The 27118-nt window shown below is 44.9% G+C and overlaps 2 protein-coding genes across 3 annotated transcripts in view; both read right to left on the bottom strand.

Moving 5' to 3' along the window:
- CUNH2orf74 (chromosome unknown C2orf74 homolog) lies at window positions 1-2295 on the bottom strand. The gene is made up of 4 exons (XM_041668739.1): window positions 2153-2295; window positions 1502-1612; window positions 945-1113; window positions 1-174 (listed from the first exon to the last, which is right to left on the bottom strand). The coding sequence occupies exons 1-4, from the start codon at window positions 2293-2295 to the stop codon at window positions 1-3; spliced, it is 597 nt and encodes a 198-aa protein (XP_041524673.1).
- A 19088-nt stretch (window positions 2296-21383) lies between these two features.
- Window positions 21384-27118, bottom strand: part of Sanbr (SANT and BTB domain regulator of CSR) — a 77423-nt gene continuing 71688 nt past the window's right edge. Inside the window, exons 24-25 of one of the 2 annotated variants that reach the window (XR_005975971.1) lie at window positions 21711-22066; window positions 21384-21565 (exon numbers count right to left, since the gene is read on the bottom strand). Coding sequence is in view for 1 of the 2 variants with exons in the window: in XM_041669587.1 (XP_041525521.1) it covers window positions 22063-22066 (4 nt within the window). In the remaining variant the exon portion in view is untranslated. Of the gene's footprint in view, window positions 22067-27118 lie in introns of both variants that reach the window. The other variant, XM_041669587.1, reaches the window with a different exon arrangement.

Here is a 27118-nt window from a genome sequence, read left to right as displayed (position 1 = left end):
TTACTTTCTCTCTTTATGTTCTCGAGCATAGCTTCGAGGTCTGGCGTATTCATTTCCAAGATCCACAACAATCACCTCCTTAGAAAACGTCACTCCTTTCAGAGGTCTCTTTTGGCTTTCAATAACTGAAGGAGTTAAGGTGGCGCGCGTGGGTGTTCTCTCAACGATCCCACCCTGCAATGAGAACGGGACAGACCATAGAAATGACATTTCAAACACAGGGAGTGGTGCTTTAAAGCATTCAAAGGCACGTTGTGAAGGAGCAATAGAGAAAGGATTTTCGAATGGTAGAGGCAGCAGTGACCATGTGTGGCTGCCAGATTCCCACGGCTAGAGAAACCTGGACTCGTCCGGCCTAATTTGATGGCATAGCGTCAAAGCTGAGAGTGATATGGGCCCGCATTCTGTCTCCGGTGTGGAGATAGGGGGGAGCTCATGAAGGTTCGCAGCAAGGACAGCAGGCTGGTCCTGGGCTCAGCAGCAGTGGGGCAGCAGACACACATCTCTGTTTCCCATGTGTAATGAAGTTTAGATTCTAGATAGCTTACAGGGACTTTTATAGCTCTAAGATCCCAGGAGTGTAAGAAAATCAAAACCAAGGGAAATGTGAAGAAAAATAGGAATATAAGAATGAAAGCTGAGGGGCTGGAGAGATGGTTCAGCAGGAAGAGCGCTGCTGGCCATACCAGAAGTCCTGAGTTCAATTCCCAGCAACCACGTACTGGCTCACAGCCATCTGTAATGAGATCTGGTGCCCTCTTCTGGCCTGCAGGCACACACAGAGGCAGAAGATTATGTATATAATAAATAAATATTTTTTTAAAAAAAATGAAAGATGAAAACGAAAAGCCTCCAGCTTGACAATGCCATATCTACTTATTGTCTCTACATGGGTGACTCTCCTCATCGAACCTAAACGGCCCCGCGAGCACAACACAGGTCACCTTGTAGTTGGCTTCTCTAACATTCGCAGACTCGAATATCTGTCTGTTTTTGTCCTCTTCGAATTCGATGTTCTCTCCTAAGTGTGGGGCCGTGGCTCCCTTACTCTGTCTTTGGACGAGGATGCCAGGTCTCACAGGCATGTCCATGTTTACCAAGTGCAGTAGGACCCTGGGAAAATCAGCAATTTTTAAAAATTCATGCATCCTAGTCAACATTACCACATATAGAAATGGCTAGCATATCGCGCGCGCGCGCGTGTGTATGTGTGTGTGTGTGTGTGTGTGTGTGTGTGCTTGTCTGATTGGATGTGTACAGAGGTCAGAGGTTGTCAGTTGCCATCTGATGTCACTTGTTTCCCCTTGTGATTTGGGGGCATTCACTGAACCGGAAGCTCACAGTTCATCTGGGCTGGCTGGGATCTGCCTGTCTCTGCCCCGAACTGGGGTTACAAGTGTAACCCCACACTTGGCTTTCTATGCGAGCGCCGGAGAAGCCAAGGTCAGCTTGTCAAGCCTCAGCACAGCCGCCTGCCGTTGAGCGCCTTCCTCAGACTCACTTGTCTTGATCCTCGGGTTTGTTCATCTCCACATTAGCAGCTAAACAATCTTCACCTTCGTTCTCATCAGTACAAAGTAGATTCACTGACTCTTCATTCTTGCCTCTGAAACTAAAAATAACAATAAAACACCAGTACAGAAGGCGCTAAGGTGTGGAATGGGACTTTTACTTCTAAACAGGGCATCGGCGGTGGTGGTGCACGCCTTTAATCCCAGCACTCGGGAGGCAGAGGCAGGCGGATCTCTGTGAGTTCGAGGCCAGCCTGGTCTAGAAAAGCTAGTTCCAGGACAGGAACCAAAAGCTACGGAGAAACCCTGTCTCGAAAAATCCAAAAAAAAAAAAAAAAGAAAAAGAAAAAAGAAAAACCCAGATGTGGAAGAAGTAACTAGTTGCTACCTTGCTTATTCTATTTTATTTGGGTTTTTGAGACCGGGTCTCTCAGAACCTAGGTTGATCTTGAAGTCTCTGTGTAATATATAACAACCCTGAATTCCTAATCCTGCTTCCACCTCCCCAAATTCTGGAATTACAGGTGTGTGCGCCAGCTTGCCTTTTCCTTGTTTTATTTAAAACGACTTTGTGTTATTTCTAGACACACTTGCTACTGTAACTTGAAGCCAGTTCCCAGATCATCAACATAGGTGTATACCATTTATATAAAAACACTGCCAATAAGAGGAGGATACAAATGAAGCAAATGAGGAGGATGATGAAGAACGTGATGGTCGTGGTCTCAAAGACCAAAGGGTTCGATTTGTCGTCCATTTTCTCATCCTCATTTTGTCCAAACATTCTTTCCCAGCCCAGTTTGAATGCAGATTTCTTGTTCTTTATGTTTTCTAGAAAGAGAAGGATAAAAGGCTGTTTTCACTGTGTTCTTCCGCTCCAGCAAGTCTCGCAGAGGTAGCCTGGCTTCTTTTGGTGGAAGTGACTCACACTGCCTAATTTCTCTTCATAAAGGCAGTAAGGGGCTGCGGTGGCCAGAGGGGAGACTGAGCTGGGATACGCTGCTCACTCAGCTCACCTCCCCTCACCCCCAAAATTGCCAAAACCCAAAGGAGAGAGGACTTGCAGCAGCAGGAGACGGACCCAGCTCTCCATTCTCTTCTCTTCAGTGACATCACAGAGCCACAGAACTGTTGTGCTAGAGACCATGATCTGGAGCTAGAGGCCACTGACCTCTCTGTGGGCTGCGGCTTCCAGCCGCCCTCTCAGGTGTCAGGTGGAGCTCACTTGGCACTGTCTTGGCCATGTTTTAGACCAGGATTTTCCAGATTCCAGCTTTCTTCTCCCGACTCAAGCCTCATTGATTGAATTCTTTTCGTGGATGTGATCAGCCCACTCACCTTCCTACAAAAATCCCCGTCTATAGCTCTGTGTACTCCTAAGGACTTTTCTCCAGAAGGAATGGCCTGCGTTCTTCATCCTGTCCACTGTGCTGGCCTCCTGGACTCTCAGCTAGGTGCCGTCCAGGCCACAGCTCATGGAAGCAGAACTAGAACAAGATGCTCAGTCAGAAGATGAGCTCATGCCCCAGGAGTTGAGTCATGTCCATGACAGGGAGGGCAGTGCTAGAACTGGATTGTACTATATAAAAGCAAGTTTGAGAAAGGTGGTGGCATAGGCCGGCAATACCGGTCTGATGGGGAACCTCCTTCAGCCAAACGGCCTTTAAGAGGGTGGACCAGGTGGGGCCATGACTTTTGAGCTCCCAGAAAGCCACTGTCCTGCCCAACTTGCTCTTTCTCTCTTCTTCCCATGCTCTACACCTTGAGGTTGGACCCCGTTCCTGTTCCGTGAGTTTTCTCCCTTAGTACAGTCCTTAGAATACACCATTTCGGAGTCAGCTTGGATTATTTGACTCACGCTCCCCGCTTTATGCACTCAGCTTCACCTGGCGCCCAACACAAAGTTGGGCCAAGTCCATGCTTGCTCTTCAGGGTGCCCAGGCCCCCCACGATGCTGCTGGTTCACCAGCTCAGTGTGTTTCCTGCTGGGACTGGCAACCCACCCACCACCCCTCTCATTTGTCCCTTTTAACTGGTCCCATCTCACTGTGCCCCTGTTTCTCCAGCCAGTGATCCCTGTGTCCACGATTTGCGACTGATGGAAAGTTCTGGGCTTTCACCTTATTCAAGTCACCAACTCTTAGAATCACTTTGACTGTCCTTAATAACCACTCTTAATTTGTTTTTTTTTAAAAAGGATACTTTTCAGTACCTAAGTAAGCAACACCCGCTGTTCAGTGCTGCCTGCATCTCTCAGACATGCGTCCCTAACTGCAACACCGGCTGGCAAATAAAGGTTACTGCACCTACTCCAGCTCACTGTAATTGCCTTACAGGAGGTAAGATCTGAAAAACTACAAAATTACTGATAGTATAATCATCTTGGAGCTTAATAATTATTTTACTTAAGCTGTGAATGGTACTCTGCCAAGCTTATGTGATTTTTCTTATACATCCATTTATTTGATTCTAGGGATGTTGCGGGAGGTCCTCCCACTCCGGACTCCAGCCTATAGCTGCTGAGATACCAGCCCATTGGGGTGTGGTCTCTCTCCCTTTAAAAAAGCGGCCACTTCCCTCTCCTCTCTCTCTTCACTTCCTGCTCCGCCAGCGACTAGACTCCCTTCCTAGTTGCGTAGAGGGCTGTTGCCTGGGACAGTGATCTGTAAGTTTTTTCCCCTTTAAATAAATACCACCCTATTAATCATAATTCCAAATTGGTGTGGCATTGTTTGTGACTTACGCCTTCATAGAGATTAGTTTTATTTTTCATATTATCTCATTAAGAAAATGGTTTAATAACAGAGCCAAAAATGAGGCACTTATAAAAAATGATATAGTCTTTAGAGGCTAGTAATAAACAGCTAGTTTTAAAAATCAATACTATGAAGAGGGATAGTATTAGTTTGACAAACAAGATCCAGTCAATGTCAAAGGGTGCTAAAACATTATCTGAAAAAAATTTGTGCTTCTAAATTTAATAATCAAAATCTGTTTAAAAGTTATGATAAATTAATGGATCAAGTGTCTCTCCAGAAAGGTAATATACATGCCATCAAAATTATGTTCAACAATGAAATGTTATCTTTACTGGACAAGTTTCATACCTTAAAATCCTCAATGAGGGCATTAAAACAAAACACTGGACAGAAGATTCAGACTTTACAAGAGGCAGTAGTAGAAAGATTTTATAAGATTTAAAAAATCATCAAAACTGATGAGCAGGGACAAAGGTACAAGGACAGAATTTAGCCTCATCAGTACATGCCAGACCCTGGGATGACTTACCTAGAGTTTTAACTGCCTATTTGGTAATAACTCTCAGAATGATCATCTGGCACAGAGTACCCTAAGGTAGTCAAAAAATACATATGGCAACCAATAGGTATGAGCGATCTTAAAAAAACAAAAAACAAACAAGCAATAGTCTCTTATAGACTACATTCGCCATTTGTTAGGGAAATGGTGAAACCGTAGGCTTCAAGCAATAAGGCCACCCCACACAATTGGTTTCAATTAATCTCAGTAGTCCTACAAGATGGGCCTCAGCAGCATTAAAAGTGTTATTAATAAAAAGAGGCAAAAAATTTTAAAACAACAGGAAAAAGCAAAAGGATTTGAGACTTCCCAAGATAAAATTCTTGGTGAGGGCCATAACTCTGATCCTTGGGACCAGGTTCTCTGTGACAAACACACCTTGTTCCTGTGTAGCACAGCAGCTTTAAATGCTTGGGACAGGATTCAGGAACTAGAAAAAAATTGAAGCATATATTAGAGTTAAACAAGACCAAATAGAACCCTTTCATGACTTTTTACACATATTAACTTAGGCTGTACAAGTAGGAGTAACAGACCCGGAAGCTAGGTGAGCACTTGTTGAAAATGCCAACTTAAAATGCAAAAAGATTGTTGGGCTTTTAAAGGTCAGATCAGCACCAACAGTTAAAGGAATCTTGCTTACAATAAATGTTGAGACATTTGACTATAATACTGAGGCTTAGGTAGGAAAAGTGATTTCCAATGGTATAAGGAGACACCAAATTGCCAAATGTTTTAATTGTGGTAAAAATAGGGCATCTAAAAAGGGACTGTAGACAAAAAAAATCCTAAAAAATAATGTCTCCTCTAAAAACGGCAAAAATAGGGGGACTCAGTTTCTGGTATATGTAAGAGATGTCACAAAGGCTAACATTGGACCAGTAAATGTAGAACAACAAAAGACAGACAAGGCAAACCAATATCATCAGGAAACTCCTTGGGGGGCTTCTCCCAAGCTCCCATGTTTAATGTGGTCCAGTCATTCCTAGTCACTGTGTAAAACATGTCTCACCAAAAAATTAAATAATCCAGTGCCTACTGTAAAAAACCATTTTATTCTGGATAATAAAATAGACATAGAGAATAAATCAAAAACTTCAGCAAAAAATAAAAAACGTATATTTTGGCAGACATCTATAAATGATCAAAGACCAAAGCTGAAAATGCATATAAATTACATTGTAATTAAGGAATTAATAGACACAGATGCAGATGTGAGTATCATTACTTCAAAATCTTGGTATCTGAATTGGCCTCTTCAAGAGGCAAATATTCAATTCCTAGGAACTGGAACCCTATTTCAAGTAAAACAAAGCACAAAATGGGTTGAATGCAAAAGGCCAAAAAGATAAAAAGAAAGGCTGAGGTCTTATATAGCTAATATTGCAATAAATTTATGGGGTTGTGATTTATTGCAGCAATGAAATATCCAGATTAACATTCCTGTAATTCCCCCCTCCTCAAAATCTCGACAACAAATGGTGCCCAAAAAAGCCACGCCATTTTAAAATGTTGGCTTTCTGTGCTGAAGCTTGCTTGCTGGCAGGGACCTTGAAATGCCATAGAGTTGTGGCAATAAACATGGCTTCAGCTGGTACCTCTGCCATGAGTCTGGAATCTCAGAAAGCTAAGAAATGGGCTGGATTCAGCCATCAAAGCCACTGCTCTAATCTTCTCCATATTGCTTGGTAAATTAAAGACTCATGTGGTCAGAAAAAGAGAGAGAGATATACAGTAAAGATATATTCAAAGATGAAAAAATCTCTAAATGGTTTACTATGTGTTAAAAATATATGCAAACTTGGGAAAGTAAAGAAAAAGATTAAAGTCCTTAAAATAAAAAAGAAAGAGAGTAGTTGGGTATGGTGGTAACCACCTTTAATCCTGCACTTGGGAGACTGAGGCAGGTGGACCTCTGTGAATTCAAGGTGTGGTGGTGCACACCTTTAATTCCAGTACTTGGGAGGCAGAGGCAGGAAGATCTCTGTGAGTTCAAGGACAGCCTGGTCTACAGAGGGAATTCTAGGACAGCCAAAGATACACAGAGAACCTGTCTCAAAAAGCCAAAAATTAAAAGTAAAAATAAAATAAATAGAGGTTAAACTAAAGCCATGTAAAGATGAAAAAATACAGAAAGTCTGGAGACTGTATGTTATTATGTTCTCTTTGAATTGTTTGAATGCTGAGGAAGGAGTAACAGCTGCTAAAAGATACTTGTTTATAAATGCTGCTGAATTAATCCAAGATAGGTGTTTTGAAAATACCTTGACTTTAAAATTAAAGTTAAAAGGTATGTTACTTTGGAGAAGAGGTTTTGCTTTTGTTCCCACAGAAAATGAGAGGCTGTAGATTCATTCTGAGTTAAGAAAAATCAGGTTTGATCAAGAAAGACCACCTGAGAAATCTCCGGTAGGAACAGATGGCCCAGATGTCAGAGTTCTATATCCAGAACAGATTCAAGATGCTGCCTGAGATGATCAAGCCTCACAGGATACCCCAGTCAGGACTTGATCATAATTCTAAATTTTCTTTAGGTCCCCATAAGAGTATCAGCGCCCCCAACCAGCAGGAAGTAGCTTGGAAAACTATGTCCACATTCCCCAAAAAATGGAATATGGATATTTTTCTTTGTTTAGAATATCGGTTACAAGTTGTTATGGATAATGGTCAGGAGAAAAGCTAAACAAAGGATATTGGATTCAGAGTTCTTTTCATTTTTTAAAAAAGAGGGGGAAATGGTGTGGGACAAATGTCTATATTCTGTCAATTATATTTTAAATAAATGCTGATTGGCCAGTAGCCAGGCAGGAAGTATAGGCGAGGCAACCAGACAGGAAGTAAAGGCGAGTCAATGAGAACAGAAAATTCTGGGAAGAGGAAGATCTAACCACAGAAGCAGCAAGATGTGACTGCCCCACTGAATAAGGTACTGGGACACATGGATAACACAGATAAAAATAATGGCTAATAATAGGCTATATAAGTTATAAGAGTTAATAAGAAGCCTGAACGAATGGGCCAATCAGTTTATAACTAATGTAGACCTCTGTGTGATTTTTTTGGGACAACGATTGCAGGAACTGGGCAGAATAGAAAACTCAGACAACACTCATGTTTCTAAAAAGGATATTATAAGGTATTATAAACAAAGGTCACAAGTCATTCAGGCTGCACAAAAACACAAAACAACTTCAGAGGTTCCAATGGCCCTACCTTTAAAATGGTCAACTGAGAAACCAATATGGGTTAAACAATGGCCTTTAACAGAAGACAAACTGCAGTCTTTAAAACAGCCGGTACATAAACAGCTAGATTCTCACCATATTAGTCAACCAGCCCTTAGAATTCTTCTGTATTTGTTGTTAAAAAGAAATCTGGAAAATGGAGAATGGTGACAGATTTAAGAGCTGTCAACAAGGTAATTCAACCCATGGGCACTCTACAATCTGGAATTCCTCTGCCTTCTCTGTTACCAACAGGATGGCCTCTTATAGGTATTAATTTAAAAGATTGTTTTTTTTACTATACCTTTACAAAAAGAGGACAGAAAAGTTTGCCTTCACAGTGAGAATTATAATAATTCTCAGCCTAATAGGAGATATCAATGGACCATCCTCCCACAGGTAATGCTCAATAGCCCCACCCTGTGCCAATACTTTGTCAGTCAGCCATTAAAAATAATATATAAACAATTTCCTAAGTCTGTAATTTACCATTACATGAATGACATTTTGCTATCTCATTCAAATGCAGATACTTTAAAAAATGTTTAAAAAATTAAAAAGTTTTGCCTAAATGGAGATTACAAATTGTTCCTAAAAAAGAGGAGATTTTGTCAATTACCTAGGTTAAAAAATAGGTTTATAAAAAATTAGAACACAAAAGGCACAAATTAGGAAAGATTGATTGCAGGTTTTTAATGACTTTCAAAGATTGTTAGGAGACATTTCCAGTCTATAACTGGCTGTTGGGATAACATCTGATCAAATAATTCACTTAAACAAAACCTTATAAGGTATAAAAGACTTAAATAGTCCCCAAAAATTAGCAGCTAAAATAAAAAAAGATGATTGTTAAAAATTAATTACAGGTGGCATATGTGGATAGGGTAAATCCAAAATTTAACTGTATTCTGGTCATATTGCCTTCCAAATTTTCCTCTACAGAAATTTTAATGCAGAAGAAAGATATTATCTTAAAATGAATCTTTTTACCACATAAACCAAATAAAAAATTAAAACTTATGTTAAAAAGATCTCTAAGTTAATTATAGAAAAATCAAGACTTTGTCAAGTAGCAGGTATAGACCCAGCAGAGATTGTAGTGCCTTTTACTGCTGATAAAATTAAAAAATTCTAAAAAGACAATAAACCATGGCAAAGAGTTTGTGCTAATTTTTTGGGAAAAATTAATAATTATCCCCAAAACAATAAAATTAACCTTATAAAAAACTACTTAAATTCTTCTCCAAACTGTACATGACACACCAACAAATGGAGCCCACACATTTTATACTGATGCAAATAAATCAAAAAAGACAGGTTACAAATCAAAAAACATAAGTAAGATAAAACAAAGCCTTTATAAGCTCAGTGAGGTTGCAGTCACTCAGTAATGGCTCTCCAGAGCCCAGCCACATATGCCTGCTTCAAAACTTACTCAGGGCAGAATATTACTGTCAATTCAGCAGAAACACAAAAGGATTGCGAGGGAGCACTAGCCAGAGAGATGGCAGTGTTGAGGGAGTACTAGCCAGAGAGATGGCAGTGTTGAGGGAGCACCAGCCGGAGAGATGGCAGTGTTGAGGGAGCACTAGCCGGAGAGAGGGCAGTGTTGAGGGAGCACTAGCTGGAGAGATGGCAGTGTTGAGGGAGCACCAGCCGGAGAGATGGCAGTGTTGAGGGAGCACCAGCCGGAGAGATGGCAGTGTTGAGGGAGCACTAGCCGGAGAGAGGGCAGTGTTGAGGGAGCACTAGCCGGAGAGATGGCAGTGGTGAGGGCACTGGCTGCTCTTTTCTGAGGACTGGAGTTCCATTTCCAGCACCCACATCAGGCAGCTCCAGCTCCAGGGAACCTCACTGCTTGTTCTGCACCCCCAGAAACACACACACATACATACACTTAAGACAATAAAAAGTCGGGGGGTGGTGGCGCATGCCTTTAATCCCAGCACTCAGGAGGCAGAGGCAGGTGGATCTCTGTGAGTTCGAGGCCAGCCTGTTCTACAGAGTGAGTTCCAGGACCGCCAGGGAAACACAGAGAAACCCTGCCTTGAAAAAAAAAAACTGGATTTTAAAAAACAGAATAGCACAAAACAATGCTAAAAAAAATTGGCTATCTTGGAGGAATAAGAAAATTCCAAGAACACAAAAGCTTTTATCTCTAAATCATGAAGGATCAGAGAATCTGGGTAAATCTACAGTGAGACTATACCAGCAGCAGAAAACGTCCCCACAAATATGGTCCAATGACATAGCTTCTCTTGGGAATTCCACCAAATCCTCCTCACAGCATCCGCAAGAATCAGAAAGGACACAATTCTGGGAGACTAGCAATGCCCTGTGTTCTGTACGGAGGATGGTCGGCAACACTCCCTCTTTCTTCTTGAGTGAGTGAGCTTATTAATTGCATAGCAAGCAAAAGTAGCAGGAAAATAGCAGGCAGCAGATAGAAGTAGACGGACCAATAGACATCACCAGAGTAGGCACTTGTAACATCCAGCAGGGCTGACTGGAAAGGTCACAGAGAGTCAAGCCAGAGTCCTGGGCAGGGCAACCAGAAAGTTGGCTTCTCATTCTCAATGCAGACATTTTAATACCAAGAGATAAACACCAGCCACACTGCCAGAAATGACTTTCCTTCTAGCTGTTCCCAAAGGTGCGATGTTTTCAATACCCTCAGCTACTCTCCTTTCTCTCAGCCACAGAGTTACTGGTCCAGCCTGCCCAAGACAGGGGGCCTTGGAGGACATCTGAAGTAAACATGCTGGAGTCTGGGAGAAGAGGGCTGTCCTTAATCCCAGAGTCCCCTTTTTGGAAAGCACATGGCAATTCACCAATGTAATTTAGATTGTATTCGGCCCTTGCCTTGTTTATATTTTGTTATGGAACATTAAAAGACTACCTATTAGGTTGTTTTATAACAGGTTTTAAAAGATTTATTTTTTTAAACTTTTACTATTTTTAATTCTCTCTCTCTCTCTCTCTCTCTCTCTCTCTCTCTCTGTGTGTGTGTGTGTGTGTGTGTGTGTGTGTGTGTGTGTGGCCCAGGGGAGTTGGATCCCCTGGAGTTGGAGTTACAAGCAGTTGTGGGCCACCTGATGGAGGTGCCAGGATTTGAATTCTAGTCTTCTGTGCTCCTCTGAAAGAGCAGTCCATGCTCTTAACCACTAAGTGAATACTCCAGCCCCTATTTGTTTTATTTTGTACGTGTGAGTGTTTGCCTGTATGTGTGTGCTTCACAAGTGTGCAGTACCCGCAGTGGCCAGAAGAGGCACCAGAGCCCCTGAAACGTGTTAGAGCAGTTGTGAGCTGCCTGATAATGGGTGCTGGGAAGTGAACCGCGTGTTCTGGGTCCTCTGAAAGAGTGGCAAGTGCTCTTAACTGCTAAGCCATCTCTCTAGCCCCTTTGTAAAAACAAAACAAAACAGAAAACTTTTAGTAATATAATCAGCATGAAAGACAGAAGATGGGTTGATTAAAGCAAGATGAGGTTTTTGCTAAGGCCTTGTTACTGTTAGAGCTTCATTCTCTCTCCTGTCTGGTTAGCTAGGCTGTGGTATCAGCTGCAAGACCTGGCCCCTTCAGTGTCTTTTATCTGTTTTAACCCTAATATTTTAACTCACATTTGGTTTTTATAATTGTTTTGTTTTGAGACAGGTGTGAGGGCCCACAGTTGTGAGCCTGTTCCACCTTGACTGGAGGTCAGAGAGTTTGAGCTAATTTTTGATCACCCCAAGTTGTTGACAACAGGCATGGCTTCAAACGAGAAATTCTGACCTAGGGTGTGGTTGGTCAGTGTTTTGGATATAGAGGTGGATCCACCTGGACCAAAGGTCGGAGAATTCAAGTCCATTCTTTATATCCTCGTAATGAAGCCCGTTGCACCTCCGCCCCTTTTGGAGTAAAGTATATAAGCATGTGGAAAACGAGGCAGATTCAGAATTCACTGACCGCCCCTCCTGATGCTATTCTGTGCCACTGTCTCTTGTTTCTCTCATACCTCTGTTCCTTTTGCTAAATAATTCCAATCCTCACGCACCTACCCTGAAGTGTATGAGTTTTGCCGAAGCTGATCTTTGACCACAGGTCTCATTGCAGCACTAGGCCTGGAATTCACTACGCAGCCCAGGTTTGCCTTGAACTTGCAGAGATCTCCCTGCCCAACCCCTGTCAGTAAAGGTGTGTGCCATTACTGCTTAGTGTCCCTCCTACCCGTTTTGCCATCCTCAGGGTCTGGCTGAACACGTGGCTTCCCTTGGAAGTCCAGGAACTGGGTCCCCCTCATGGACTCTCATACCTGCTTAGAGTTCTCCTGGGCAACTCAGTGTCTCTCTGGCTAGCACACTAGGTGTCTTATCAGAGTAGTAAGGTGATTTGTGGGGATGTCATTGTTCCCTGGGTCCTGGCTGACCTTGGAGGTCAAGGCCTAAAATATTGGCTGTCCTTTCTGTCCTAGACAAGACAGCATGAAGAGAAGTCAGGGCAGGAACAGAAGCAGAGGCCATGAATGAACATTGCTTACTGGGTCACTTTCCATGACTTATTCAGCTTGCTATCTTATATACCCCAGGACCACCTGCCCATGAGTGGTCTGGACCCTTCCAAATCAATCATCAATAAAGAAAATACCCCACAGATTTGCCTACAGGTGATACAGAGTACTTTTCTCAATGGAGCTGCTTCTTGCCCTGTAACTCTGGCTTTGTAAGGGTCTCCCTTTTCCTTGAGGATCATTGGTCGTCAGCCCAGGAGGACAAAGGGAGCAGAAGCAGCCAGCGGGGTTTGGAGCATCTGTGAGCTTATGGGAGTCAGCTTCAGTGAGACAGTTCAGTTTGTTGCAGCCATGGGGCTAGCTCACATAGCTAGTCCCAGGGGAGGGCAGGACAGAGAACAAGGGAGGGGACACAGCCACTATGCAGATACAGACTCGATTGAAGACAGATCAATGTCAGTGATGCCCCAGTTCCAACTCTAGAGTGTGCGGGAAGAGAGAGGGAAACACGCGCTAAGTCACACAGTGTTTGCAGGGTGCTCTGTGTGGAGCACATTGGAGCTTAGAGATAGTCTCCAAATAAAGTTAGGCAGGAAGGGAGTCCTCCATACTGCACTGAGCTCAGAGAGCCATCCGGGTGTGTGAACTGCAACCTTAAATTCCATCATAGCTTGTCAGTTTGACAAAAAAAAAAAAAAAAAAAAAAAAAAAAAAAAAAAAAACCAACAACAACAAAAAACAAAAACAACAACAACAAAAAAACTACCTGGGGCACAACCCAACATACACTGATGGGAGTTCAGATAATGCATGGTTTGCATATAAAAATGAAATTACTATTCGCACTTAAAACTGAAATTCTGAGACATGATACAGTGTGGATGAATCCAGAAGATGTGAGTAAGGCAGACGCGGAAGGGCTCCACTTACACGAGGTATCTGGTGGATTCAGACTCGCACGGTTAGGTGCTGGTGGAGGGCACCGGGGAAGGAGGAACTGGCAAGTGCATGAACGGACATATTGCTCACAAATCTGAGTGTAACTCTGACATTAAAATATTGATCTTAGCCGGGTGTAGATGTCTGTAACCCCAGCACTCGGGAGGAGGGGCCAGCCCGAGGACAGCCAGGTAAGAACTTGCTTCAAAAATGTTTCAAAACTTCTATTTTCAAAAGATTCTTAGATGTTGACTCTTTCATTTGAAATATCCATTTTGATGGGTTTTTTTTTTTTGTTCTTTCTCTCTCCTCCCCCGTGTGTGTGTGTGTGTTTGGGATAACCTGCCTAGTGTACCCAGGCTGGTCTTGAACTCAGCTATGTGGTTGAAAAGAACCTCGAGCTTCTGGTCTCTAGGCCTCCGCTTGCCACACGCTCGTGCGGCAGGAGTGTGCCACACACCAGGTTTGAAGCTGGGTGGAGATCTGCTGGGAATGGAGCCCAGGGTCTCTCCTGCCAACAAGCATTCTGTCACTGGAGGGAGACTCCAGTCCCTTGCCTTCAAATAGCCAATGTTTTTATTTTTAACCTCCAATCCTGAAGCACAATTAATAAAAACTCAGGGTCAGAAATTGGGGTTTAATCTGAAGATCCAAAAAGCAAAACAGTCAGCCACTGGCTCTTACCTTGACCTCAGTCTGAAATGGCAATCCTGCCTCCTGGAATCTCAGAAGGAGACTGCCTCTGAGAGCTGTCTCCTCCCGTCTTATAATCCTCTCTAGGGCTGAGAGTGAAGGTGTGCACTGCCCAGTTTCTAGTGTGGCAACTAGTGTGGCTTCTGGGACTAAAGGTGTGTGTCATTGTGGCTTCTGGGACTAAAGGTGTGTGTCATTGTGGCTTCTGGGACTAAAGGTGTGTGTGTGTCATTGTGGCTTCTGGGACTAAAGGTGTGTGTCATTGTGGCTTCTGGGACTAAAGGTGTGTGTGTGTCATTGTGGCTTCTGGGACTAAAGGTGTGTGTCATTGTGGCTTCTGGGACTAAAGGTGTGTGTCATTGTGGCTTCTGGGACTAAAGGTGTGTGTGTGTCATTGTGGCTTCTGGGACTAAAGGTGTGTGTGTGTCATTGTGGCTTCTGGGACTAAAGGTGCGTGTCATTGTGGCTTCTGGGACTAAAGGTGTGTGTGTGTCATTGTGGCTTCTGGGACTAAAGGTGCGTGTCATTGTGGCTTCTGGGACTAAAGGTGCGTGTCATTGTGGCTTCTGGGACTAAAGGTGCGTGTCATTGTGGCTTCTGGGACTAAAGGTGCGTGTCATTGTGGCTTCTGGGACTAAAGGTGCGTGTCATTGTGGCTTCTGGGACTAAAGGTGTGTGTGTGTCATTGTGGCTTCTGGGACTAAAGGTGCGTGTCATTGTGGCTTCTGGGACTAAAGGTGCGTGTCATTGTGGCTTCTGGGACTAAAGGTGCGTGTCATTGTGGCTTCTGGGACTAAAGGTGTGTGTCATTGTGGCTTCTGGGACTAAAGGTGTGTGTCATTGTGGCTTCTGGGACTAAAGGTGTGTGTTACCATAATCTGGTCTGTAAGGCTGACCAGTGGGTCGGTTTTACTCTCAGATCTTCAGGAGGTCTTTATTAAAATACAGTTGCGATGCCACTACATAATCCCTTTCCTTCAATTTTTTTTTGTTTATTTAGAATTTCAAATTTCTTAAACTTTGTTAAGGCAAAAGCACATTTCCGCTTTAGGTTTAGAAAGTCCTTAAAAAAAACTAATTTCTTCAAATAATCCACCTCACTAACTCACAAATGGAAATAGCACGATACAGTCACTGGGAAACTGCTATGGAAGTTTTTCCCTTCATCTTTGCTCTTCCTCCTCCTCTCCCTCCTCCTCCTCCTCCTCTTCCTTCTCTCTCTCTCTCTCTCTCTCTCTGGTGGCTTTAGTAAGTAGAGAAACTGAAGAAGGAAATAAGCATCCCCTGGCAGTGTGACCTCAGTGATGGTAGGGTGAGAGGGGCTCAGCTGAGGTGTTTGCTGAAGTCATGACTACCTGGTTTCTACTCCCAGGACTGCTGACAGCCAGGTATGATCAGGTATGACTGCACACACCTGTAATGTCAGCTCTTGGGAGGGGGACGGGGTTCCTGAGGTTCACTGGCCACCTAGCCTAGCCTAGCCAACGCGTGCCCTAAGTCCCACTGAGAGTCCCTGTCTGAAAACCAAGGTGGGGAGAGGCTGTGGGAATGACCAAGAGTAGTGGCTACTCTTTCGAAAAACCTGGGTTCCGTTCCCATTATCCACATGGTGGCTCACAACCACCTATAACCCCAGTCCCAGGGAATCCACTACCATCTTGTGACCTCTGTGGGCAAGCAAAACATCCATGCACGTAAAGTCAAAATAAAGATTAAAACAGACGGTACACAAACAAAAAGACCAAGTGTAGCGTGATTGGGGAAGCCACCTGATGTCAATGTCTAGTCTCTACAGACATGTGCACGTACTTAGAAACATGGCTACACACACATCAGCACATTTACATATACATACACATATACAAACTACAAAAAGATCAGACGAGAAAATAGGAGAAACCAATATTGTAAGTGAACTGGCTGCCCACGAAACTGTTCTCCAATCACAAGCCAGTGTCTGAGGCTCATGAGATAGCTTCTTAATCACAGGCGCTGGTGCAGAGGCAGGTGTGTTGACACACGCGTGTGGTCCTGCCTACCGAGGAGACTAACGCAGTGGGACTACTTGAGCCTGGGAGCTTGAGGCCAGCCTGGGCAAGCTCTTCCCATGTAGCTCAGGCTATCCTCCAGGTGTTTCTCATTCTGCATTCTCTCTTGATGCTTGGGTGTGGACTGACCAGCAGTAAGGTGCTTCCTAGGCGTGAGACATTAGGGTTAACCTCTAACACTGCAGCACAAAACAAAGATCTAGTTGTAATAAATGGCGTCTATTTCAGACCCCACAGCTCTAATTCCCCCATCATTAGCCTTTCCTTGATTTGTATTTTCTCTTTTTGTGAGACTGCACTTGCTAAGGTTTGGAAAGACAGCCTGGCCAAGCTGAGAGCAGCTTCAGTGTGAGCAAGCTCTCTACACACAGGGACAGTGACATCTCCTGGCACCATCTTGCACTTCCTAACCCTCTCTTCCATACCCAAGTCTTGGGAAAACTGCACAGTGGAGGTTTTTCTGCTGTGTCGGGGTGATGTGGGAGTGTCATATATCAATCTGTTGATTTCATTGGTTAAGCAATAAAGAAACTGCTTGGCCCTGTGGGTGGAGTAAACAGAACAGAACGCTGGGAGGAAGAAGAAGTGGGGTCAGACTCCACATCTCTCCTCTCCAGAGCAGACGCCTGAGAGAGACGCCATGCCCCGCTCCTGGGCAGACACACGCCATGAAGCTCCGACCCAGGATGGACTAGGCTAGAATCTTCCCCGTAAGACTGGTTCTCACAGATTATTAGAGATGGGTTGATCAGGATGTGAGAATTAGCCTGTAAGTGCTAGAGCTAAAGGGCCAAGCAGTGTTTAAAAGAATAGAGTACAGTGTCTGTGTAATTATTTTGGGTAAAGCTAGCCGTGGGGGTGGCCGGGTGCCGGGGACGCAGCCCCGCTGCCCCTTATTACTACATCGGGGCGGCGTCATAGGTATTGGGGTGCACAGAAGGATCAGGGCACGTGACAGTGACGAGGAGCTTCCATGTGCCCAGGTGCTCTTCTGGGCACTGGAGAGGGCACCCAGCAGGGCAAGGGATAACCCAGGCAACAAGCAATTCCCAGACAGAATACTAGATTCCTATGCAAGAAAAATGCCCCAGATTTAGACAGTGGCTTAGCTCTTCTCTCTTCATTTCCTGTCTGCATTTGCACCTAAACCAAAAATTTCATTTATCGCTTTTCTTTTCTCAAAGGTAAAAATGAACGACTTGCAGGAAACTTCAGTTCCATCGCTTGTTACTCAGTGCTGTGCATGCAGTGTGAGCATTCGGTCCTCACAAACCCGTGAGCTGCGCGCTGGTCTAGGAAAAGGCACCAAGAGGCGGGTGCTTTGTTCTCCTCTTCCTCCTCCCCCTTTTCCTCCTTATAATTAGAAAGAGATGTTGCCACAGGAATGAATACCCAAAAGAAAGCTTAGAGGGAAGGGGTAGCTGGGCTCACAGCTTCAGAAGTTCCGGCGAGGGGCCAGCTGGCTCTACTGTGGAAAGCCGGAGGCATAGCGTCATGGCAGCAAGAACGGGAAGCTGAGGAGGACTGCTCACGTCATGGTGGCCGGGAAGCAGAGACAGGAAGCAGGAGGGTGCTGAGGCAGGGCACACCCCAGGGATCTGCTCCCTCCAACTGGGTATCACACAGCTTTCCCTGGGGAGACTTGAGCAAACACCTGTTCCCCAAGGCTGGGCACAGACTGAAGAAAAGATTCCATCCAGGTCCAACTTGGTGAACTAATAAGTTTTTGGGTGTTACTGACAGAAGTGTGGGTGACATGGGCGGTTATAACACCCAAAAACTTCACCCCAGTGTCTCACAAAAGCTGTGTTCTGTGAACCCCCTGCCCATCCTACAGCCTGACTCATGGCAGTCACCTTTCCCCCAGCAGCTTCGCACTTAGACGATCCTGGGAAGTTTCTGGAATGTTGGAGCTTTCTGAGTTCCCTAGGTCTTAGAGCCTCCCTCCTCCCTCACCCCTCTTCCTAGAGGGAGTCTTTCTTTCTTCCTTCCTTCCTTTCTTTCTTTCTTTCTTTTTTTTTTTTGGATTTTCCGAGACAGGGTTTCTCTGTGGCTTTGGAGCCTGTCCTGGAACTAGCTCTTGTAGACCAGGCTAGTCTCGAACTCACAGAGATCCGCCTGCCTCTGCCTCCCGAGTGCTGGGATTAAAGGCGTGCGCCAACAACGCCCGGCTAGAGGGAGTGTTTCAATCCAGAAGAAAGAGCCACACAGCACCAGGCCTCACCACCAATAGCCCTTTCCTGTGCACCAGGATGCTACCCACTGGTGACATTCCCGTGATCCAGTCACCTCTCAAGCCTCCGACACAACCGCACTTCCTTCTCCTTTTGTTTTCCGAGACAAGGCCTCACTCTGTGGCCTCAGATTGACTTGGAACTCACATATAGTCCAAGCTGATTTTGGACTCAGAGCAATCCTCCTGCCTCAACCTTGCAAGGGCTATCATAGGATTACAACTGCAAGCATCGAGCCTGGCATCACATGGCATTTCATACCCAGATCTGAAGAGGGGCACACACCAACACGTGTGACGTGAGTGCTCAGAGCCTGTTAGCATGGCCTCAGGGTCCTCTCTGTCAGTATGCTACCTTCCAGGGGTTTTAGGAGAAAATACTCAAGACCATGAGCTTCAGGATGGGGACAAAACACAGAATGCAAAACTTTCAAATGATAGAGGAAGAATTTAAAAATCCGACCAAATAACAGAAAGCCAATACAGGGGAGGGGCATCCTATTTACCACTGTGAACTTGACACAGCCTAGACTTGTCTGAGAGGCTCCATATGAAGGCACTACCCAGATCTGATTGGCCTGTGAGCATGTCTATTAGAGATTGTCTTGATTGTTACATGGCTCAGTCCACTGTGGACGGGACCCCGCAGGAGCCAGCCAGCAAGCCAGGAAGCAGTATCCTCTGTGGTTTCTGCTTGGGCCCCTGACTTCCCCCCAGGTCTGTGACCTGGAAGCATGAGTCACATAAATCCTTTCCGATTCTATCACAGTCTCAGAAAGGAAACTAAGGAACAAGGGATCCTGAGATGAGTCTTTTTCTTTCCCCTCCCCAGCCAGCTCCCAAATAATGACATAGAGATTTCTTAATTATGAAAGCTCAGCCTTAGCTGAAGCTTGTCCCTCAGTCTTATACCCATTTATTGTAACCTACATTCTGTCGAGTGGCTTGGTTACCTCTGATCTGTACCATATGTCTGACTTCTCTTGAGTCCCACTGGCCTCTCTTGCACACCTAGATTCATCCACCTCCCACTTGCCCTCTCTGTCCGGAAGTCCTGCCTATACCTCCTGCTTGGCTATAGGCCCTTCAGCTTTTTATTACACCATTCACAGTAACACATTTTCACACAGTACAAATATTCCACAGCAAGGTCCTCCCCCACCCTGACTGTGCCTCTGTGGCCTTGCTTCATTGTGTGGGAGCCCTGAAGCACTTCTTAATATACTGGGTCTCAGGTACCAGATACTTACTGCCCACCCTCTCTGATATCCCATAATACTAATAAACAAATGAACCCAAGTATCAGGTCCTGGGCATTGCTAAGAGAAAAATAGAATTGTGGGTGCTGGGAACACGGCCTATTTACACACGCAGCAAAGAATGCTGCCTAACCTGGAGCACAGAGAAGAAAATAATGAAAGACCCAAGGAGAACTGGGCTGGGCAAACTCACGTTCTGCAAGCCAGTGTGCAGGAGGATGCTCTCATCAAAGAGTCTGAGGGCCGGCCTGAGTATGATAAAACAGTAACTCACCTTTCTGCAGACTGCTGTTTGTTCCTGAGTATGACTGATAAAACAGTAACTCACCTCTCTGCAGACTGCTTTTGTTCCTGAGTATGACTGATAAAACAGTAACTCACCTCTCTGCAGACTGCTGTTTGTTCCTGGGGCTCGTAGCAGGTAAGTCTTCACATGAAGCTACAGATCTGGACCAGTACTTGGATTTCAGCTCCTTGAGATGGATGTATCCAGCTCCCCGCCCCATGAAGACCATGAGATCATATGTGGGATTAGTTTGAACTGAAGTTGAGCTGCTGAGCGGTGGGATAACCAGCAGCAATGAAGCGGCTCCCAGGGGCTGCACTCTGGGTCCAGGGCCACAAGGAACAGCAAGAACAGAAAGGTAAGATCCTCTGAACTCAACACTAGAGCAAAGGCTGTGGCTTGAGAGCATTGTGGCCAGCACGGGGGATACTGTTTGTCCTGCTAGTACAGACACAATAAGTCACTGTGTGCGTGTGTGTGTGTGTGTGCTTCTTTGTCCCATAAATTGCTAATGATCCCACAGGTACCCTGAAGACAGGATTATGCATAAAAAGGCTCAGTATTTTCAGAAAAACTGGGCTATTATAGTTTCCTTTATTAACACTTTATTACAGACAACCTCAGTTAACTTCAGAGCTTTGGAACCCTTCCTTCCTCTTAAATATATATTTTAGTTCTTAATGGATTTTAGAATCTGTAAGAAAACCCCAAGTATGAAGTCCGTGTACCCCAGGACAGAGTCTAGTGTGAGATCTAACTGCATCTTTCTAGCCTGTGGAGAGGTAAATAAAAGTAAGTCTTAAGATTAAGAGAACACTGGCATTTTCAAGTCTGGGCCTCTAGAAAAGTATCTGGACAGGAGATAAAAATATAAGATTTGTTAGCACAGAACACATTTGATGCCATGAGTCTTCATGAATGTAACGAGGCGGAGAATTTGCTAACTTTAACTAAAGCCCTAGGGTTCCAGGCGCTGGGAGGACGTATTCTATGTCTATAGTCACTGAGGAGAGAGCCTTTATTGAGAAAATACTTCCCTCAGACTGGGCTGTAGGCTCACTCACAGGGATGTGGGCATTCCGCCCCCAAGAGACCCCACCCCGAAGGCTTTTTACTCTTCAGGGATGAGAGCCCCCTCCCCTAGTGTTCCCCGGACTTTATACTGAGCTCCTCCCGAAGTCCACGTGCAATTAGGGCAGAGTTCCACGTCAGAGGTGGTAGGCAGCGCCTGGATCCTCAGATGAAGGGCTCCTGATCGCCTCTGCCCCCTCAGCCTACAATATACGACATCCTGACTTTTAAAGAGAAGACAGGTGTGTGTGTGTGTGTGTGTGTGTGTGTGTGTGTGTGTGTGAGAGAGAGAGAGAGAGAATTTGTGGAAGATTTATTTACTTTTTATACAATACGCATTACCGTGGTTTCATTTTAATGGACAAGTCACGTGATTGAAAAAGCAATACGTCATAATAAAAGCTATAAGTTAAACAGGGCAGAGACTGGGCGAGAGGCTGTTGTCACTCGCTGCGAGCTTGGTTCTGTCCTTTCAGTGAATCCGTAGTTGTTCTCTGTAATTGAGAACAAAAGATGCTGACGCTGTGTGTAGAAATGCCCAAACCTCCTTCCAGGCATGCTCAGGCGATAGTTCACGCACGTCGAAAGGCGCTGTTGCACCGATTAGGAAATAAAAGCATGTTGCGCATGCTCACAAACCTGCCTTGGCCGACCGCTTTCCACAAAGAAAGAAGGGTGGGTGTGGTCTTGTGTCCCCCTGCGGCTGATGGCAGCTGAGAACACAATGTAGGTGGAGGACGACTTGAGAACAAAGCCCTTTGCACAGTCTCCAAAGCCGAGCGTGCTGCCTGCCGAGCGGAGTTCCAGGCACGGTCTGCAAACCGCGGCTAAACCAGGGACTTCGCTTCCCATCTCCGTTGAGGAGGAAGTTGATTTTTAAGCCTGTTGTTCAAGAATGAAGAGACACTGAACTTGAGGTTTTGACACTTGAGTCTAAGTCTGCTTTGCAGCCAGCTACTTCTGCCGTTGGCCTCTCTGTAGCTTGATGTCCTCATCTGAAAACAAAACCAAAGAATCATCGCGATCCTTCCCAGCTCTCTAGCATTATTGCCATATTGAAAAACAAACGAGCAGTCAGGGTTTTCTGCCCTGTGGTAAGACCTAGGACCTCCCCCCTCTGGGGGAAAGGAGTGGGGGGAGGGGGAGAAGGGTGGGAGGAGGGGGCGTAGGGTGGGAGGAGGGGGAGGGAAATGGGAGGCTGGGAGGAGGTGGAAACTTGTTTTTTTTTCTCCTTTTCTCAATAAAAAGAAAAGAAAAGAAAAACAAACGAATATAGAAGTGCAATTTACACATATCAAATACATCCATTTTAAGCACTCAGTTCCAAGCTGTCTTGGCAACTTCTATGTAAATTATGGAGTATTCTCATCACCCCGAAATGGGCTTTCTATTTCCTCCATAGTTCTCTTGCTTTTGCATCAATTCCCCGCTGCCATCCTCAGCCACAGATGGACTTGCTACAGCTACAAAGAGTGTCGCGTATTTTAGTTTCATTAAATCGCATGCACAGGATGTATCTTACTATATTTTTGGTCATGGTAAGATATGTATAATAAAAAGATGGAGAACTACATACATTGGTGCGCTCTCCTGGCACAAATGCCATGCTAATCTTTACCAGTGTTGCAATTACTATTTGTGCTGCCAAAACAAACACAATATGAAAAAGGTTTTAAAGATCTTTTAGGCTCTGTGTGTGTGTGTGTTGGGGAGGTAAAAGGGACTGCGGTTTTTTGATTCATGACTGTTATTTCATGCTCAAAGTATAGTTTTCCCATATCTTAATTAGAAATGTTTTATTTTTATTTTATGAGTGTTTTGTCTGCACATATGTCTGTGCACCACGTGTGCCTGGTATCAGTGGAGGCCAGAAGAGGGCGTCAGATCCATTGGAGCTGGAGTTACAAATGGTGTGGGCGACCATGTGGATGCTGGGAATTGAATCAGGGTTCTCTGGAAAAGCAGCCAGTGCTCTCAACTGCTGAGCTTTTCCAATTTTTAATCTGTAAAACTGTTTTATTAGTATACATGAATTATACATAATGTCACACATGTACACGCATGTATTTCTATCATATTTATCTCCCATTAGCCTTTCTCATTCCCCTCCCACCCCCATTTACCCCTGCCTCTCTACTTGGCCCATGTATACTTTCATGTTGTGTGTGAATGTGTGTGAGGGGGGTGATGGTACAGAATCATAGGTGAGAGTTTGTTTACGGGAACCTGGGCACCTCACTGGTAGCCACGCCACTGAAAAACAGTCTCTCCCTTTCCCATCAATCACTAACGTTGTATAAATCCTCTAAAGAGACAGAGCCCCATGAGCCCCACCCCCTCCTGTGACAAACTCTTGACCTACCCAATCGTGTGCAGGTAATCACAGCTGCTGTGAGTCTGCCCGCAACATCCACGCAGGGCCTGGACGTTAGCACCCCACACGGCCACCTGCTTTCCTCTGGTTCTTACGTTATCTTTACTCCTCCCCTGAGCCTTCGAGGGGTGACAGTGTCCCACCTGTGGTTGGACAGGCCACAGTCATTTATTCTCTCTGTTCTGACTGGCTGTGAGTCTCTGCAGTCACCTCTGACCATGGCAAGAAGCCGCCTCTCTGGCCACACTATTTTATAGACATAGCTACGGTTATTTAGAAAACAACAGGAATGGCTTCTCCACTAGGTCACGTGACATCAACCACCATGACCGTCTGACTTGGTTCACAGCATCGGATTGAATTCTGTGCTGGCTCGTCACATGTCGGCTTGACCCAAGCTAGAGTTATCTGAATGAGGGAACCTCAGCTGAGGAAATGCCTCTCTAAGATCCAGCTGTAGGGCATTATCTTAACTAGTGATTGATAGGGGAGGTCCCAGCCCACTGTGGGTGGTGCCGTCCCTGGGCTGGTGGTCCTGGGTTCTGTAGGAAGCAGGGTGAACAAGCCATGTGGAACAAGCCAGTAAGCAACACCTTCCATGGCCTCTGCATCAGCCCTGCCTCTGGGATCCTGCGCTGGTGTGATTCCTGTCCTGACTTCCTTCAGTGATGAACAGTGATGTGGAAGTGTGAGCCAAATAAACCCTTTCCTCTCCAAGGCGCCTTATGATCATGGTGCTTCGTCACACAACGGAAACTCTAAGAGAAATTCCTTTGGATGAAGCAGATATTAAATATAGAAAGCAGTTGTGTACCCCCTAACAGCCCACTATTGCAGCAGCGGGGGACATCTGGCCTGCTGGTCAGTATCATTGTGCACGGGGTCTATAGCTAGCCCGATAGTCTCCCCCAACATCTTGCACAGGAACGTTTGGCACTATCAGGGCCAGCAAGCAGGGAAGAAGCTCCCAATGTGGTTCCAGTTTAACTCCTGTGTGTCCTATGGCTAAAGCATATGGTGTCTTCCATGGTCTCACCAGGTAGTTCTGGTGGGCAACCAAGAGTAGTGATCTCTGTTGTTTTGGAGGGGTCACAGGTCTTCTTGACCAAAAGCTCCTAGAGGGTAGCCTACTCTTGGCCCTGGGATTTTCATTTAATAACCCGAGGCTTCTGGAAGAAGCTTTATCGGGCTGGAGAGATGGCTCAGCCGTTAAGAGTACAGGCTGCTCTTCCAGAGGTCCTGAGTTCAATTCCCAGCAACCACATGATGGCTCACAACCATCTATAATGAGATCTGGCTCCCTCTTCTGTCCTGTAGGCAAAACATCCAGACAGATTCTGTATACATAACAAATAAAAAAAGAAGCTTTATCTAGTTACATTCCATTTTCTATTGTTGTAAAATAAACAAAATTTACCACTTATATTATTTGTAGACAAATCTCATGTAGTCCACGTTGGCCTCAGACTCACTATATAGTTGAGGATCATTCAGAACTTCTGATCCCTTGCCTGTCTCTGGAGCGCTGGGATTACAGGCATGTGCCACCACCCGTTTTATGTGGTGCTGGGGACTAAACTCAGGACATCATGTATGCTACAAGGTCCTCTGCCAGCTGGGCTACATCCGCAGCCCGTGTTGGTCACATTAAGTCATAGCAGTGTGTCACTCACGCTGTATCTCATTAACACTGCCATCTACCTACAAACGCCTCTCACAAAACTGAAATGATCTATGAGGCAGGGTGCCCTTCTGTACGCTGTGAATGTTTTATTATCCTTGGCTAATAAAGAAGCTGATTTGGCCAATGGTCAGGCAGAATGGAGCCAAGTGGGAAATCCAAGCAAAGATACAGGGAAAGAGAAGGCGGAGTCAGGGAAATGCTGGCAGCTGCCGGGGAAGCAAGATGTGAGGTAATGCCATGGCCACGTGGTAAAATATTGAATAATAGAGATGGGTTAATTTAAGATGTAAGAGCTAGTTAATAATGTGCCTGAGGTAATAGGCCAAACAGTTTGTAATTAATGTAAGCTTGTGTGTGATTATTTGAGACCGTGCAGATGGGACATGAAAGTGCCACCTCCAACTACCGTCTACCTATGAAATAATCCACTTTCTCGCCTCCTGGCAATAGCTGTCCTTCCCATTGGTGACTAAGTTTTAACACAAATCCAGGGGATGGAGGACATAAGCTTTCAGATCACAGCAAACCCTCTGCCCTGTTTGAACAGGCTTTTTATTTTGCTGATGAAACTTATGGGTGTTTTCTGTCCTGGACTCAACCGCTTTCAGATATAAGATATGCAAATGTTTTCTCCTATTCTTTGGCTGCCTTTTTCCTTTGCTCATATTTATTTGTTTTGAAACAGGGTCTTGCTGTGTGACCCAGGATGGCTTTGAACTTCTGCTTCTCCTCTGGACTGCTGGGGTTATAAGCATAAGCTGTCATATCCCGCTGAGTCTTTCAATGCACATTAAAAAATTCTCATGGAATCCAATTTGTCTATTTTTTATTATGTGGGCCTCTGTTGTCATATTCAAGAAATTACTGTCAAATCCAGCACTGTAAAGCTTTGATCTATGTACTTCAAAAGATTTTTATAGTTTTCAGTCTTTGGTGATTTTGATTTAATGTTTGTTTTGGCTTTTTGAGCAGCATCTTACTGTGTTGCTCAGACTGACTTACCCTGGCAGTTCCTCCTCAAACTCACAGTTCTCCTGTGCTCTTCCCAAGTACAGGTGTCTGTCATCCATTTTTAGGCATGTGGATACACGGACTTCCCTTTCTTTCTTTCAGAAAAAGCCATTCTGCACCGAATGGTCTGGCACCTTTGTCAGAAACCACTTGGGTTCATTTTAGACCATGTCGTGTGTCTGTATGTCAATGCTACACTGTGTAGCACTGGGATTTAAAATCTACTCTTAAATCTACTAGTGATCTTAGAGTAGATATTTTTAAAATCTTGGTATTTCAATATAAAAGTTAAGTCAGCAGCCATTCTTCAGTTTTACACAGTATCTGTTTACTGGTGAAACAGGCCAGAGGCCCTGCATCTTCAAAATCTACTGTGTGGACCAACGAGATACGACATTGCCTCACGAAAGCTGGTGTCATCAGCGGTGATCCATGGATGGTAGGTTGACGCTTTGTAACGAGGGCGGCAGGGCCGGCATGATGGGGACAGAAGACTGACTCACACTGGACATTCAGAAAATACATCACGGTATTTCAGATAATTATAGCCAAATTCTCACCAAGAGAAGGGTAAACATTTAAAAAATGGAGAGTTAGAGTGAACCCATCTATGTGGGACTGGGTTTAGAATCGTCAGCGTGTATCACTGGTCACGGGACAGGCCTGGGTTTAGAATCGCCAGCGTGTATCCTTGGGTCATGAGTTAGGTGAGTTGTTTAGAGAAATAGAGCTACATACTTACACCTTCTCTTTGAGTTCACGGAGTGAGTTCGGAAGCTGAAACATGGCAATACAAGCCAGCTTTAGGAACCAGACAGTTTCCTGATGGCTCTGGACTCTGAGGAACCAGTGGTCTGTGGGGAGTTGATTCCAGAGAGAAACGGGGAGAACTCGCTGAGCCCAGAGCATCCTGTGCCAGCCAGGATGGAAGTGTCCAAACAAATGAGCCAGAACCAAAGATGGAGTCATGTACCCCGT

This window comes from Microtus oregoni, unplaced genomic scaffold, assembly GCF_018167655.1.
Source record: "Microtus oregoni isolate MIOR12 unplaced genomic scaffold, Mior012 000019F_ref0000042, whole genome shotgun sequence".
NCBI lineage: Eukaryota > Metazoa > Chordata > Mammalia > Rodentia > Cricetidae > Microtus > Microtus oregoni.
This window is presented reverse-complemented; position numbering and strand designations above follow the sequence as displayed.

Bases quoted from the DNA above. Each gene is read 5' to 3' on its own strand.
- CUNH2orf74 (XM_041668739.1), bottom strand. From the start codon at position 2,295: ATGTTTGGACAAAATGAGGATGAGAAAATGGACGACAAATCGAACCCT. The intron at 1,114-1,501 runs GTGAGTCTGAGG...TGATTTTCCCAG, and splicing joins AAACCCGAGGATCAAGACAA to GGTCCTACTGCACTTGGTAA. The intron at 175-944 runs GTGACCTGTGTT...TTCTCATTGCAG, and splicing joins TTAGAGAAGCCAACTACAAG to GGTGGGATCGTTGAGAGAAC.